We start from the raw sequence: 17,539 nt of genomic DNA on the forward strand, positions 1-17,539 counted from the left end.
GGACTTTACAGAGGACAAGAGTTCTGAGTTTAGGTCCACTTTAATAGTTCACAGAAACGTGCTTTCCAGCTTACCTGAGAGGTCACTACCTTTCACACTTCCTTCCACAGATACATCTTTGGAGATAAACTTTTGTTTTTCCAGCACGAGAGACCTAATGTTAGAGAAGTCATTGTTTGCATTTCTGCTCAGCATGTTGAAGGGACAGATTGATAAAGATTTAAAGTAATGGAAATACAACACAGATTTCACTCGGGTCAGGATAGAAGATGGGATGAGGTTAAACTAGGATTTCAAAATAAAATGAGAAAGCACATACCGGAATGATCTGGCTTGGGTGATGAACTGGCGAGCTTTGTCTATTTCTTTAGCAAGTCTTTTTAGATCATCACCTTCAAATATCGGAAGAACAGGATCCTGTGTGGTAATCAATCAGAGAAAAAAGTTTTACTGCCAAACAACATTTATTTCAGCAATAAACATATTTGCACTAGCCTTTAAATAATGTCATAAGGCATTAATACTTTAGACCAGGGGTGGGGAAGTTAAATTCAAATAGGTCTGGTGAGCAAAATTTTAATCGAGCCGAGGTCAGAATCGCGGTCCGGACAGAACGGTCAACACTGCTTGTGTTTTGCCAGACACAGTACTAATGCATCAATCCCGACGCATTGCACTTTTAAAAACAATTTGTGACATTTCATTAAGTTCTATAGGTAAAGCGCAGTGTGATGCAGTTGTACCACATTGTGGCTGACTTCACTGAAAAAAAGTGCAGCGTCCATCAGATTGCCCCCTTACATCAGTTGTCCCCATCAGATTGCCCCCTTACATCAGTTGTCCCCATTAGAGTGCCCCCTTACATCAGTTGGCCCCTTCAGTGAGCTCCCTTGGATTAGGTGTCCCCTTCAGAGTGCTTCCTTACATTAGTTGGCCGGCCATCCGAGTGCCCCCTCACATTAGATGCCCCCATCAGAGAGCCCCCATACATCAGTTGTCCCCATTAGAGTGCCTCCTTATAAGGGGGCACTCTGATGGGGACAAGAAATGTAATAATATTAGTTATCCCCATCAGCATGCCCCCTTACATTGGCTATCACCACCAGAGTGCCCATTATTTTTGTATTTAATATAAGGGAGCACTCAGATGGCAGCAGCTAAAGATGGCAGACACTCTGAGGGGGACAACTAATAAGTAATTATTCCCATCAGAGTGCCCCTTTTAAAATGTTGCTGTCTGTCACATGTGGAGCTTGAGGAGCAGGTAGGCAGTGCTGGGAGTGGATGACAGGCGAGGATGAGAGAAGGAAGGAGCAGTGTTGTATTTAGGTTTTGTGCTGCCCTAGGCAAGACAAAACTTTGGCACCCCCCAATTTAAATTTGCCCCTACCCTATTCTGTTTAAGACATTTTGAGTGGCCTGTCAGTTGCTGCATACAGTGCGCACGCTGTATCCAGCTTCTGACAGGTTGCGTTAGTAGCGTAGCAGGGAATCTGGGGTCTCAGGTGGGCTCTGCGTGGTCTCAGGTGGGTTGTGAAGGATCTCTTGTGGGCTCTGCAGGGTCTCAGCCTGAGACCCTGCAGAGCACATCATAGACCCACACAGAGCCCACCTGAGACTCCACAGAGCCCACCTGAGACTACGTAGAGCACACTATAGATCTTGCAGAGCCCACCATAGATCCTGCACAGCCCCCCTGAGACCCTGTAATCCCCACCACAGACCCCTCACAGCCCGCCATAGCCCACTACAGAGCCTGCATATCCCACCTCAGACCTTGCAGTGCGCACCAGAGATCCCACCCAGCCCACCTGAGACCCCGCATAGCCTACCTGAGACCTTGCAGAGCCCACCATAGACCCCGCAGAGCACCCCCCGAGACCTTGTAGAGCCCACCACAGACCCAGCATAGCAAGTCTGAGACCTTGTGTTGACCACCACAGACCCCGAACAGCCCACCATAGCCCCCGCATTGCCCAACTGAGACCCTACACAGCCCACATGAGACCTTGCAGAGCCCACCTTAGACCCGACACAGCCCACCATAGACCCTGCATAGCCCACCTGAGACCTTGCAGAGCCCACCATAATCCCTGCATAGCCCAGCTGTGAATGTGTAGAGCCCACCACAGAGCCCGCACAGCCCACCATAGACCTTGCATAGCCCACCTGAACTTGCATATACATAAATGACTGGGAATAACAGTACATACATCTTCATCTGTGAACCCCTCAGTTAGCATTCTGTGTGCAACAAAATGGCCATCCATATGTGCATGAGGTGAATGGAATCTCCCGCCCGATAGACGTGCCAGCTTCTTTAGGAATTCATTGCCTGCTCTAAATAGAGTTCAGAAATTATATTATACTTGGTTTATAAATAAACAAATAGTATGAAGCAAATAAACTGGGTGCTCTTTTAACTTACAAATTCAAAATTGACACACATTTCTTCAATTCAGCTGCCAAAGTAGACACTAACTCTGTCAGCCTACAAAGAATGTGTTGATAATGGATCCTTCAAGGATTATATTTAATTACACATAGCAACGTTAAGAAATATTGTAAGCGTTTTTCCGTTATTATCTATGGATTACATTGATAATATGTAACACCTACATACAGTACCTTTCTGAAGTGTTAAATGACACAGTGTGCACTTTGACACCATGTGACCCAAGAAGTTGCTCAGCCATTAGAAGGTTATAGCTGCTATCCGGCTTTCCATCCGTCAGTAGGTAAACGCCTTGTACATCCAGGTAAGAAAAACTCTTCTGAAATCACACAAAAGATAAGATATTATTTAATAAGTGTTAGCAGTTAAAGTTCTACCCTATAAATTATATGGTCATTGTTTCCCTTTAAAGGCTACATGCATTGCAATACTGACCTAAAATCTGGGCAACCGAAATCTGAATCTACAACTTAACAGAATAGAACGCGAGCCAAAACAGGCTTCATTGCTTGAATTCTCCTCTATGTTTGCCCCCCTAGAGGAGAATTCAAGGAAAATGGCTCCAAGTGATTATCATACTGGTTGCTACAATATAAACTAAGGGGGTGACACCACCGTTCAAAGTGTGAAGTGCCGCAGCTTCTTGTGTCACATCCCCTCCACCTATAAATGAGACTCACCACTTTGTTTAAATGTTGTCTGTGCACTTACCCTTCTTTAAGGCACTATTCCATGCAATAAAGTCTAATGTAAAAAGAAAATGCCAACAGTACATTCCCTCCCTCACTGATTTAATTAGTTAACATAAACAGTGATTCTACTTTACTATTATACTTACAATATTTTAAAAATGCATTTAATGATTCTTGTATGAATGTATAACTGAAATTAAGATTTTACATGTTAACATATGTTTTGACCAGACATAGCGGACATTTACTAGAGCAAATTAATATTGAAAATGAATAAATTCAACTTAAAGTTGTACTTCAGATTTTAGGTTGTTTGTTGTAAACCCCTCCAATAAGTAGCAGACCCCTGCGACCCCTGCATTGCGATGGTACTGTTCTGCCTTTAAAACTATAATATCCTGTCAAGACTCCAGCACTCAGACAAATTAGGAAGATATAACAGGAGGACTTCAATGACTGGATAGTAGTGGCAACCGTCCAGTGAGAGGATTGAGTAACTACGAAACAGGCACAGATAAAGGACATCAGATTTCCATAGATCTGCCTGCCAGAAGGAGGTGGTGGTATTAATATGTAGATAACTCTAAAAAGACTTCCACGTGTAACTGTAAGTAAATTGTATTGTGACTGTAATGTTTTCCTTATATTGTAAAGCGCTGTGCAAACTATTGGCGCTATATAAATCCTGTATTATAATAATAATAACTGTGAATAGAATATATTACCTGTGCCAACCAGTCAGAGGATGGTTTTTATTCTGTTAAAATTTACTTCCGAGCTAGTAGGAACATCTGGTCTACACTTTTACCTCTTAACAGTAGTCATTATTGTTCCCTGTTATGTGTAATTTGGTTAGGCGTTGCTCATGAGATTTTTTTAATATAATTTGGTATTAAAGGGAACTTATGCTGAGAAAAATTCAGACACTGCTAGTAGTGACATTTTCTAAAAAATGCTAATACCTGGCTGTCAAGCTGATCTTCTGACTTCAGTAGTCAGGCATGGCAGCCAGCTGAGCCAGACAACTAATACTTTAGACAGAGACATAAACAATGGCAACCTAGATATTTCTGTAATGACAGTAACAATAAACCTATAGCTGGCCATACATTTCTGCTGATCGTTCTGGGGCTGAACGAAACAAAAGCGTATAGCAAGCTTTAGAATGATTTCTCTGAAAGTTTTCTCTAAGGCAGTGGTTCTCAACCTGTGGGTCGTGACCCAAAAGTGGGTCACAACCCACAGTTGAGGGGGTCCCTACATGCCTTGTGCTGCTCTAGGTAAGAGGCTCCTCAGCCTCCTCCTAGCGCAGCAGTGTCAGTTCTCCTAGATAGCGCTGCAGCAGCAGCGGCCGGAGAGGATCAGAGAGAGGGGAGCAGGCAGGAGAGAGGGGAGGCGAGTGCTTGATCACCACAGATCCCGCACTGGGCACCAGAGAGCCTACACTGGGCACCACAGGGGCCGCACTGGATGCCACCAGAGAGTCCCACTAGCCACCTGAAAGCCTGCATAGCCTCCTGAGAGCCCACACAGATACTAGTATTGGTGCATCCCTAAATTTTACGGTTGGGGGTCACCACAACTTGGCAAATGTTACCAAGGGGTCCCGGCCCTAGAAAGGTTGAGAACCACTGCTCTAAGGGTACTAAGAGACAAAGTTCTCATCTAGCCTAATGGTTCCCCAGCTGCAAGTCATCCATGACTGTGTTGTGGATCTTATAGCCAGGGTTGTGAGGTAGCTGCCTTGGGCTCTACTAATGGGTATGAATATGAGTGAGCAAGCCTATTTAATGTGAGCAACCTAAGAAAAGCTTATTTTAGCCTAAATGACTGATGAAGGAAAACAGATGACACTGTTAAAATATATTTATATATTTTTAACAGCTCTTTTCCATTCTTATTTTATTGATATTCTTTTTTACATAAGGTAACCTGTATTTTAGACTAACTGGTCCTATATGAGTTACTATTGGAAGTTAACAGAAAAAAAAGTGCTTCATATTTTACATATGAATAACAGAATAGAATAAACTTTGCTAATGTTTTTCAAGCCCAACTTCATCCTCAGCATATTTGTTTAGATTTGGATAGAGAGGGGAAGACCTAATATTTATATCAGGTCTGTCTGTGACCCTATTTGGGAAATTTTACTCCATGTGATGCCTATGCGTGAAATAAGGAGTGCAGTAGTCACTAGGAAGGAAAACACGGACAGCAATCAAAAAATGTCTGAAGATCTAACTCATCCTACCAAAATGTATCCCGACAGAAAGTGATAGAAAATCTTTCCAGTAGGACAAAAAGAGCAATAAAAAATATTGGCAGTATTTGGACTTAAAGCAATAATAGCAAAAGAAAATGCAATAAAATCTATACTATACCAACAATAGTAGTGGGTAATGCAAAGCTTAAAATGTAGTTCATAGTCCAGTTACCTCCAGAGCATGGACAATACAGGAGTCCCCACGAGGCTGCAGCCTGGACAACCATTGTACAGCATCCTGGCATGCTTCATCAGTGGCCTCAACCAAACACTCCTGCCATGGTTCAATGTTCTCTGCAAAGCTGATCATATTAACCCTGTACATGAGACAGATCACAGAACACAGTGAATAGACATGTCTCTAATTTTTTAGGTTACTGCTTCTAAAGGTCTGGTAAATGTACCACTAGGGTTATCTATTTTCAATATGTAGGGTATTAATAAAAGCTCAGGCTCCAGATTCATTATCTAGAACAGAAGCCTCTATTTCTATGGGCTCCAATCCATAGATACTGGCGATAAAAGAGGATGACTTACAGTAAGTGGTCATGTACATAAACTGTTCAGTTAAAGCAGCAAATGGGTGCTACACTTGAGAAATATCACTATGAAGTTCTTGAATGTCAGTTTCCCAGCTCCTTCCTAGAAATGTTGTCAACATTCCCTATTTCATGGCAGGCACAAAAAAGTTGTGCAAGCAAGTCCCTACAATAGGTGTGAGGGACAAAAAGAAGGTGAGAACCCCTAGTTCATAAAAGTGTTTCAGTGTGACATATGGTCTTTGGTTTGTCCAAAATAAACATGGAACGGAACATGTTTAGATCTACCCATCGATACATCCAATTTACATGTCTAAATTTGTGATCATGATCAAGTCATCGTTAAAAAAAAAAGTAGAAAGGGAAATTTATGCTTGACACAAGAATGTGCTTGTGATTCATACATGTAAGATCCTGACTAAAGTAGACCCATCCCAGAGATGGAAGAGTCATGATTGCCCATAGCAACCAATAAGCTCGGATTATTTAGAGCAGGGTAGAAGAGGAAAGGAAGGAGCTGACTGGCTGTTATGGACATTATTTCAGATTTTTACATCAGCCCTGCTATTTGGTCAGACAAGACTAGATGTCCACAATTGGACAGTATCTTGCAAACACCTTCAGGTTAGGAAGACAGATGAAAAGGTCATTATCTAACAGCTGAAGTTAGAAGGTATAATATTTACAACTAGTAAACAGAGAGCAGAATTATGGCTTTTTACACATAATCACAATAACTTTCCACATACCATATGTTTCTAGCCCTTAGTTGTTCCCACAGCAGTGAAATCAACCCCTTCTGCAACTCCTCCAGAAAGGGAGCCATGGAGCTGGATGAATCAATTATTATACACACTTTACTTTCCAGTACCACACCAAAAAGCTGGCGACTGCCTGCAACATACAGCATAGATTAAAAGTCCAGTTCAACAGGCCAAGCAATCTCAGGCAGGATTAAATGTGTCAATAAGTAAAGGAAAATCATGTATACTGGTATCAGAAAAAACATACTTATGCGGGAGCTTTATTAGTACAAAAACATATTTATTCCTAAGATTATTAACAACATACAGAACAAAGCATAGTGGGACTGCTATTTGTTAACAATAACAATCATTGAGCAAAATTTTAAAGTAGTTTTTGAAGAGAGTAGAGCAAGAGGTACCGTATATACTCGAGTATAAGCCGTCCCGAATATAAGCCGAGGGTGGGAAATGAGGCAGCTAATGGTAGATAGATACCAATAAAATTACATTAATATTTATTTAAAAGAAAAATAACCTAGCTCTGTAAGTGGAAAAGGGGGTACAGGGCTACATACAGATCATTTAATACATTCATGTTAGTATCATTGTAAATGTATTGTTGCAGGCACTCTATATGTACATGTACTATATACTACATATAGAGTGCACTGAACAATAGATTTACAATTATCCTCTGCTAATATGAATGGGTTAAATGATCCGTAGTACATGATATGTAGCCCTGTACTATGGATCATTTAACCCATTCATGTTAGCAGAGGATCATTGTAAATGTATTGTTGCAGGCACTCTATATGTACATGTACTATATACTACATATAGAGTGCACTGAACAATAGATTTACAATTATCCTCTGCTAATATGAATGGGTTAAATGATCCGTAGTACATGATATGTAGCCCTGTACTATGGATCATTTAACCCATTCATGTTAGCAGAGGATCATTGTAAATGTATTGTTGCAGGCACTCTATATGTACATGTACTATATACTACATATAGAGTGCACTGAACAATAGATTTACAATTATCCTCTGCTAATATGAATGGGTTAAATGATCCGTAGTACATGATATGTAGCCCTGTACTATGGATCATTTAACCCATTCATGTTAGCAGAGGATCATTGTAAATGTATTGTTGCAGGCACTCTATATGTACATGTACTATATACTACATATAGAGTGCACTGAACAATAGATTTACAATTATCCTCTGCTAATATGAATGGGTTAAATGATCCGTAGTACATGATATGTAGCCCTGTACTATGGATCATTTAACCCATTCATGTTAGCAGAGGATCATTGTAAATGTATTGTTGCAGGCACTCTATATGTACATGTACTATATACTACATATAGAGTGCACTGAACAATAGATTTACAATTATCCTCTGCTAATATGAATGGGTTAAATGATCCGTAGTACATGATATGTAGCCCTGTACTATGGATCATTTAACCCATTCATATTAGCAGAGGATAATTGTAAATCTATTGTTCAGTGCACTCTATATGTAGTATATAGTACATGTACATATAGAGTGCCTGCAACAATACATTTACAATGATACTAACATGAATGTATTAAATGATCTGTATGTAGCCCTGTACCCCCTTTTCCACTTACAGAGCTAGGTTATTTTTCTTTTAAATAAATATTAATGTAATTTTATTGGTATCTATCTACCATTAGCTGCCTCATTTCCCACCCTCGGCTTATATTCGGGCAGGCTTATACTCGAGTATATACGGTAGTTGTAGAACAATTCTTTTTTCTATGCTTCTGTCCCCATTGGAGAGTATATCCCCCCACTACCTGTCCAATGACTTTGGTCAGGGAAAATGGACATACTCCAAATAGGGACACATTAAAATTAGGAGTTCTAAAGGGTAAGTGTAACTGTGTTTTCAGTGAGCACATATTTTAAGTTGTCATGGAAGTGTTTACCTTAAAGAACAACTGTAACTGTATAGTTGTCCTATAATAAGTACCCTCCACCACAATGAATGCTGCTCCTTATGTGAAATACCTTCAGCCCCAATCGAGCAATCTTCACGGTGCACTCCTGCTCAAAACTACACGGATTGTCTCCTAAAAATAGCTGGTTTGTAAGGCACATGTGTGCCATGGCCCCATTCAATTCTTCAGGAAAGCTGTACTCCAACCGCTTAAGGCTGCTATGAGTATCGTTTCCCTATAGGAATGGATGGGGTTGCACCACGATTGTGCAGTATGAGCAGTGTATGAACCAAGAAGAAGGGCTGCACAGTGAAGATCACTGAATCGGGGCTAAAGGTAAGTATATCACCTACAGGGATTCACTCAGGGCGATGTGGGGAACATAGGCAAACTGTACAAAGGCACAGTTGACCTGTAAAAACATTTTTTGTACAAGAGTTGAGGGATAGAACCTCTGTCATTTCTTTTTGCCATAATAGAAAATAATTAGTATTTAGTGGTGTTATTAAATCTTAAAATGTTAAATCTTAGGATGGCAAAAAGCCTGACAAGGATTTTAATCATTTACTACTAAAAAGGTTTTCACTATACTGAAATCATCTGCTTAAAATTAAATTTAAAAAAAAAGAAATCACCAGATAGAAGCCATTGCAGTCGCCGAATATAGCGTTTCAAAACCTTCTCCAGTTGCTCAATATATTCCTCTAGCTCCCTGGGCTGAAATTGAAGGTGTTTCACCACTCCCTGTAAATGACAACAAGCAGGAGCCTTTCAAATTCAGGTAAATTGTACATATGCAAATATTATTTTTAGTCACCTACAATATAAATAATATATCACAATGTTCTAGAAGAAAAAAAATATACTTACATTGACTTCCACACTTGGGAAAATAGTGCAGTATTTTGCAGAAACTTGTTTATGTAATGCCGGCACCAACTTTTTCTGGTGTGCGCAGTCTGGACCAGACAGCAACTTGGTGAGCTCTAACTTTAGTTTCTTCACACCATACTTTTTCAGCCACTTTAAGGAAACAACATACAATAACAATCCATCAATATTAAAGAGAATTTTGACAATATAATATACATTTAACTACAGAATATCTTCAGTGACCACTACCAATTACATTCAAGCCTAAGGTAACAATCTTAAAGCTATTATACTGTATGTGGACTCATACGCAGCTTTCCTGAGAAGTATGTGCATCACTATTCAAGACTGGCCACAGGCAGAGAGATGTCTCACTGAGAACTGCTAGCAGCTAGACATCTTCCCATCTTTAGTGCTATGTACCCAACAACATGATCTCCCTGCTTTAGTTGATGAATGAATGTCACACGTGTAGTGACAGATTCATTACCTTGTCCCCATAGGAAATAGCAATTGCTACCTGATTACACAAAGAATTTCCAACAGGTTGGATAACAAGTCACTTCTAACACTCACAAACAGCGATTATCTCATTGATTCGGGAAGACAAATGTAAATGGCATATACAGTACAGGTTAAAAGGTTTGATGCTTTCCTTCCATAGCAAGGACATGTGTAGGATTTGTGTCTGCAGGCTTTTTTTCAACAGCTGGAAAAGCTCTCCAAGCTCAAGTGCTTGCTGTCACTTGGATGTGAATATCTACATGGCTTAACTACCACAAGAGCTGCACAAAGCACTTAAATCAAATACAAATATTGGACTGTACATTGTGAAGGTTATCACTACTGTATATAGTAGTAAAGGATGTTACTTGTCTACAATATGGCAGTGTCTGGGTTAACTCTTGTGGGATATTGACCATTGCTTGCTTTCTCCAAGCTCTGGAACATCTGTGCACCAAATAATTTATTTTATTTGATAGAACATATGTTATTGTCTGAGCTGGGGAGACCTGTGTGATGGGTCATGGCAGTGTGTAGTTTTAGCAATTATGTGATTGGTTTATCACCATTTGCTGCTGGTGGAAAGAGAACTGTCCATGTCCATCCGTCATCTGAATGTTTACAGTGCCGTCTGGGATAATTGCCAGTTGTGTCTACTCCATAGGCACTTGTCCTGGACAGCACTGATTAGCAGGAAAGAAAAAAAAAAAGCTATGGGAAACAACTACGGAAAAAACTTGATTCCTCTACTAAAGAAATTTACATCCAGTTGTGAGACAATTGTAAATTCTATAGAGAACTGACAGGCCAACATTTCTTCTTTGTCTGATTAGGAACCTACCTTGAAATTATAATTTCCAACAGAGATAATTGTATTAATTGTGAATTCTAGAGAGAACCGACAGGCCAACAATCCTTCTTTGTCTGACAGGGAACCTACCTTGAAACTATGATATCCAACAGAGATCATTGTATTCATTGTGAGAGAACTGACAGGCCATTAATCCTTCTTTGTGTGATAAGGAACTACCTTGAAACTATAATATCCAACAGTGATAATTGTATTTGGATATGTTACTTATATAGAATGTATTAAACAGCTAAAGCTTTATAAAATGAAGAAACTTGACAATCTTTACCCCTAAATTGCCCACTGCTCTGTACAGTTAGGCGGGAAGACAGTTATATTATTGTATCCTCATTTTTAAAGGTATTTTCTCCCCAAGTCCCACCTTGAACCTCCCAGTTTTTAGGGTGTAGTAGGGGTATCCCCTGTCCTGGGAACTGTGTCACCTTTAGAACCACTTGGAATGTTAATAAATGTGAACCTTAGAGATCACACTTCTACATTCTGTTGCAAAGCATTACCGCATGTGTGTTAATATGCGGTATTTCACACATTGCATTGCGTTAAGGCAGACATTTCATTAAAGCGGAACTCCAAGCAAATAGGAAAGGTAAAAATAATACAGCTCTGTAATTAATAATACATTATTTATTTTTTTATGAAAGTAGCGTACGTACAAAAATTTTACCTGGCATTAGCCTTTTGCAGTCTACTCAACAGTCTGTATACAAGAGCCCAGAGATGGGAGAAGTAGCAGCACAATGAACCAATTGCATGTGTTGCAGTACAAGGAGCATGCTAATAGGGGGAGCAAACAGAGTGACAGACAGATGAGCTCATCAGTGCACTGCTTCTCCTTTTACTGTCCAGTCACAGGGTGGGAGTTGGCAAGGGGACCTGTAAATGATAAGTGAAACTGCAGCAGAGATCAGGTCCGCTCCCCTACTAGACATGGTTGTGTTGTGGGGCAGACCTGTGTAAGTCTCAAGATTGCATAGACAGAAATACAAATTCTTTTGACAGTTAAATCATATATATTTGTATATTTAGTTTTTTGCCTGGAGTAAGCTTTGTGAATAAACTGCCAATGCATGGCAATGGGAAAAAAAGCATCCCTGCAGCACCCAGAACGGGTTCTGTGTGTGTTATAGTGCACTGTAGCCCAGGTGTGTTGCCACCTACTGTAGCTGTGCATTGGGGTGCCATTAAGGAACTGTGATTTTGGACATCAGACATGAATATTGCTTTTTTAGGGCACATTCACACTAGCCTGCACATGTCAAGGCTAAATGTAATGTGCAGGCTAGTGTGCTGAAAGAGGTCCAGTGAGGGGCGGTGTGATGCGCTGTTTTAGCGCATCACACTGTTTTTCTTTTTTTAACTTTATTATATATGCAAAGCGTACACTCCATTCAGGTCACTGCAGTGCAGCGCGTGGCGCAGTGGTGCACTGAGAAAAAAGGTTGCATGTCTGTATTTTTCTGCACCACACATAACACCTGCATTGTGGTGTGAATGGGACACATAGAAAACAATTGTGTTCTATGTGCCCTAGCAGTGACTCACATTGATCACCACTATTGGTGTGAACAAGACCTTAGTATTCTTATTACTCTGTTGGCAAATACAGATGGATTTGAAAAAAAAAAAATCTGGCTTAAAGGTTTAACGCTCTAATGTTTTCTGTGTTGTTTCTCCAGATTCTGCTTTTGTGGTGTCTGAACCTTTCAGGGTAAGAAAGTTCACGTTTATTGTCTCTTTAAATCCCAGATTTGTAATTCCGCTTTAAGAAAAGTTTTGAAATAATTTACGTCTTACTGTTTTGGATGAACAGCATTCTTCATCTTTCGGTAGTGCAATGAAGGGAATGCATTTCCTCACGGTTTTGGTTGTTGGATAGTCTTTGTACACCACCCCTGTGGGATAAAGGCAGAATGGGGTCCATGTTAAAATTAAATTCCTGCTTAAACTTTTTTTTCATGGTCAGGATTGTATTACTTTGTGTAAAGTCCTGACTGGGTTGTCAATTAAAAGTCTTTGTACAGAATGTCTCATTTGAAAGACCGTGAAAATAGAGCTGGCCATACGCTGTAAGAATTTTATTAAAACGTTTGTTCAAAATTCATTTGTCAGAAAATTTGATCTTGTCATCATTCAGTTAACCAGTTTTGTTTGAAAGCCCTTCGAAACTTTGCCGAGACCTGCTACTGGAATGGAATCCCAGACATATTAAACAGGTTTCTTTTGTGCCTAGTACATGCGCATTACAATACGTAAGATTTTTCATGAAAGGAAATAACATTCATAGTTAAAATTTCATTCCTTGAGATGAGAAACAAGAACATTTTTTCCATCCTGTTCCTTCAATTGTCCTAATCACTATGGTCGAAAATGACCGTTGGTTAGACCCCCACTAGCAATTAGAACATTTAATGAACGTTCCAAAAAACTAAAGTTTTCAAACTAAGCTCTACTGGTGCATAGACGTTCACACCTATGCGTCGGGGTTTTAAGGCTTTTTTCAGGCTCTTGTTTTTGAGCATTTTACATGCGTTGTCATGTGTTTGTCGAGCATTTCAACATTTTCAAAGCGATTTTTTCAGGTGTTTTTAGCTTCTCATCAATTTTGTTCCCCAGTGTTTTTTGCAGAGAGGAGGACTGGTTCCTGTATGTAAAACGTGCAACAAAATGGTTCAAGAATGCTAGGAAACATCTGTGTTGCACATTTACAGGTGTTCCCATTGAAGTCTATGGGGCCATAAACACAGAAATCTACAGAAAAGTCTTGTGTACTTTTTCCAGAGATAGGTGTTTTGCTACATGTAAATCCTGTTTGAGCTTTGTAGTGCTTGGCCCTTTGAGCTACAAAACACCTAGGTGTGAACAGAGATTAAAGGTCGTGACACACTGCACGCGAAGCCGTGCAGAGCGAAGCAAAGCTATCCGGCACGGAGCTTTGCGTGCAGTGTGTGAGCTGAGTGCAGTCAGATGATTGACAGCACCTTCAGCCAATCGGCTCGTCTGTAACAATGTTTATACGCGTGAGCCGATTGGCTGAAGTTGAAATTGTTCATCCCGGCACGCTCAGCTCCGCGAGCTCTCGCAAGCTGAGGTGCCGAGCAGAAAATTATATGGCACACTGCTCGCAAAGGCAGTGTGCCCCCGCTCCGCGCTGCTTCGCGTGCAGTGTGTCACGGCCTTTAGACCTGTGACCAAAACAGACTAAGCTGAATCTCTCTTTCCATTTAAATACAAACAGTATATGTATATTGTTCTGATAGAATACATGACACGTATATGTATAGTGTATAATTCTGTGCAGCCAATGAACACAACTGCCACACTGCACAGCCAGGTGAGTGAATACAATTGTTCTCTAGTTCAGCAATGCAGCTACCTTTGTCCAATTAGTAGGGGATGTTAATCACCCTGGCTGTGCAGTGTGGCAATTATACAAGTCACAGGGCTGACTGTAAAGTATTACAAATCCTTTGGCTGGTAAAATAGTAAATGTATTATTTAGCTGATTGTCTGTAGTTCATCTTTAAAGAAGAACGCTCGTTTTGGTCTAATGGAAGGAATAAAGAAGGTATACTTACCTAATTCTCAGTCCTGTTACAGTAAGTGCTCCCCTCTCTCCCACTCCAGTCCGGCTGTGGTATGTCCCTCGGCATCCTTACATTTAATGCAAGTGAATAGACGTGGATTAGATGTTATGACGTCAGTGGGGCTTAGACTGCTGCAGTCCAGGGAACAAGAGGCTGTGGGGACTGGTATAGCAGCCAGGTGGGACAGAGGATCAGGTGAGTATATTTGTTTTATTCGAGCCACTAGCACTTAACCCTTTTTAAAGTGAACATGGGTTGTACCTACACAGGGCAAAAGCAACAGGTTAATTTTATTGTCCCCCCTTTCCCAGATGCACATAGTTACCTATACTTCACTCCAGGGACGTGCGGTCAGGGGAGGCAGGTGAGGCAAAGCCTCACCTAGTATTATGAAGGAAAAAGCTTTTTCTCCATTCAGATTGGCTTGTTACAGGTTACACAGCAGGGAAATCCTCCCCGCTGTGTAACCTGTCATGGACGGAGTGCTGCCTGTTACAATGGCTTAAAGGTTTAACGCTCTAATGTTTTCTGTGTTGTTTCTCCAGATTCTGCTTTTGTGGTGTCTGAACCTTTCAGGGTAAGAAAGTTCACGTTTATTGTCTCTTTAAATCCCAGATTTGTAATTCCGCTTTAAGAAAAGTTTTGAAATAATTTACGTCTTACTGTTTTGGATGAACAGCATTCTTCATCTTTCGGTAGTGCAATGAAGGGAATGCATTTCCTCACGGTTTTGGTTGTTGGATAGTCTTTGTACACCACCCCTGTGGGATAAAGGCAGAATGGGGTCCATGTTAAAATTAAATTCCTGCTTAAACTTTTTTTTCATGGTCAGGATTGTATTACTTTGTGTAAAGTCCTGACTGGGTTGTCAATTAAAAGTCTTTGTACAGAATGTCTCATTTGAAAGACCGTGAAAATAGAGCTGGCCATACGCTGTAAGAATTTTATTAAAACGTTTGTTCAAAATTCATTTGTCAGAAAATTTGATCTTGTCATCATTCAGTTAACCAGTTTTGTTTGAAAGCCCTTCGAAACTTTGCCGAGACCTGCTACTGGAATGGAATCCCAGACATATTAAACAGGTTTCTTTTGTGCCTAGTACATGCGCATTACAATACGTAAGATTTTTCATGAAAGGAAATAACATTCATAGTTAAAATTTCATTCCTTGAGATGAGAAACAAGAACATTTTTTCCATCCTGTTCCTTCAATTGTCCTAATCACTATGGTCGAAAATGACCGTTGGTTAGACCCCCACTAGCAATTAGAACATTTAATGAACGTTCCAAAAAACTAAAGTTTTCAAACTAAGCTCTACTGGTGCATAGACGTTCACACCTATGCGTCGGGGTTTTAAGGCTTTTTTCAGGCTCTTGTTTTTGAGCATTTTACATGCGTTGTCATGTGTTTGTCGAGCATTTCAACATTTTCAAAGCGATTTTTTCAGGTGTTTTTAGCTTCTCATCAATTTTGTTCCCCAGTGTTTTTTGCAGAGAGGAGGACTGGTTCCTGTATGTAAAACGTGCAACAAAATGGTTCAAGAATGCTAGGAAACATCTGTGTTGCACATTTACAGGTGTTCCCATTGAAGTCTATGGGGCCATAAACACAGAAATCTACAGAAAAGTCTTGTGTACTTTTTCCAGAGATAGGTGTTTTGCTACATGTAAATCCTGTTTGAGCTTTGTAGTGCTTGGCCCTTTGAGCTACAAAACACCTAGGTGTGAACAGAGATTAAAGGTCGTGACACACTGCACGCGAAGCCGTGCAGAGCGAAGCAAAGCTATCCGGCACGGAGCTTTGCGTGCAGTGTGTGAGCTGAGTGCAGTCAGATGATTGACAGCACCTTCAGCCAATCGGCTCGTCTGTAACAATGTTTATACGCGTGAGCCGATTGGCTGAAGTTGAAATTGTTCATCCCGGCACGCTCAGCTCCGCGAGCTCTCGCAAGCTGAGGTGCCGAGCAGAAAATTATATGGCACACTGCTCGCAAAGGCAGTGTGCCCCCGCTCCGCGCTGCTTCGCGTGCAGTGTGTCACGGCCTTTAGACCTGTGACCAAAACAGACTAAGCTGAATCTCTCTTTCCATTTAAATACAAACAGTATATGTATATTGTTCTGATAGAATACATGACACGTATATGTATAGTGTATAATTCTGTGCAGCCAATGAACACAACTGCCACACTGCACAGCCAGGTGAGTGAATACAATTGTTCTCTAGTTCAGCAATGCAGCTACCTTTGTCCAATTAGTAGGGGATGTTAATCACCCTGGCTGTGCAGTGTGGCAATTATACAAGTCACAGGGCTGACTGTAAAGTATTACAAATCCTTTGGCTGGTAAAATAGTAAATGTATTATTTAGCTGATTGTCTGTAGTTCATCTTTAAAGAAGAACGCTCGTTTTGGTCTAATGGAAGGAATAAAGAAGGTATACTTACCTAATTCTCAGTCCTGTTACAGTAAGTGCTCCCCTCTCTCCCACTCCAGTCCGGCTGTGGTATGTCCCTCGGCATCCTTACATTTAATGCAAGTGAATAGACGTGGATTAGATGTTATGACGTCAGTGGGGCTTAGACTGCTGCAGTCCAGGGAACAAGAGGCTGTGGGGACTGGTATAGCAGCCAGGTGGGACAGAGGATCAGGTGAGTATATTTGTTTTATTCGAGCCACTAGCACTTAACCCTTTTTAAAGTGAACATGGGTTGTACCTACACAGGGCAAAAGCAACAGGTTAATTTTATTGTCCCCCCTTTCCCAGATGCACATAGTTACCTATACTTCACTCCAGGGACGTGCGGTCAGGGGAGGCAGGTGAGGCAAAGCCTCACCTAGTATTATGAAGGAAAAAGCTTTTTCTCCATTCAGATTGGCTTGTTACAGGTTACACAGCAGGGAAATCCTCCCCGCTGTGTAACCTGTCATGGACGGAGTGCTGCCTGTTACACTAGTTTGGGGACCGGGTTGGGGGTGGAGTGTCGACGGACAGGGGCGGAGTTTTGGTGGGCCAGGGGCGGGCTTT

General features: G+C 40.9%; 1 protein-coding gene across 1 annotated transcript in view; it reads right to left on the reverse strand.

Moving 5' to 3' along the window:
• Positions 1-17,539, reverse strand: part of VWA3A (von Willebrand factor A domain containing 3A) — a gene marked incomplete at its 3' end in the record, with an annotated part of 64,190 nt that overhangs the window by 2,924 nt on the left and 43,727 nt on the right. The window contains exons 24-32 of the mRNA XM_018568819.1: positions 15,178-15,275; positions 9,553-9,705; positions 9,318-9,426; positions 6,699-6,843; positions 5,583-5,727; positions 2,629-2,774; positions 2,214-2,340; positions 320-417; positions 99-154 (exon numbers count right to left, since the gene is read on the reverse strand). Of these exons, the coding sequence (XP_018424321.1) occupies positions 99-154; positions 320-417; positions 2,214-2,340; positions 2,629-2,774; positions 5,583-5,727; positions 6,699-6,843; positions 9,318-9,426; positions 9,553-9,705; positions 15,178-15,275 (1,077 nt within the window). The remainder of the gene's footprint in view (positions 1-98; positions 155-319; positions 418-2,213; positions 2,341-2,628; positions 2,775-5,582; positions 5,728-6,698; positions 6,844-9,317; positions 9,427-9,552; positions 9,706-15,177; positions 15,276-17,539) is intronic.

Source organism: Nanorana parkeri, unplaced genomic scaffold, assembly GCF_000935625.1.
Source record: "Nanorana parkeri isolate BGI_ZX_2015 unplaced genomic scaffold, ASM93562v1 scaffold3, whole genome shotgun sequence".
In the NCBI taxonomy this organism is placed as follows: domain Eukaryota; kingdom Metazoa; phylum Chordata; class Amphibia; order Anura; family Dicroglossidae; genus Nanorana; species Nanorana parkeri.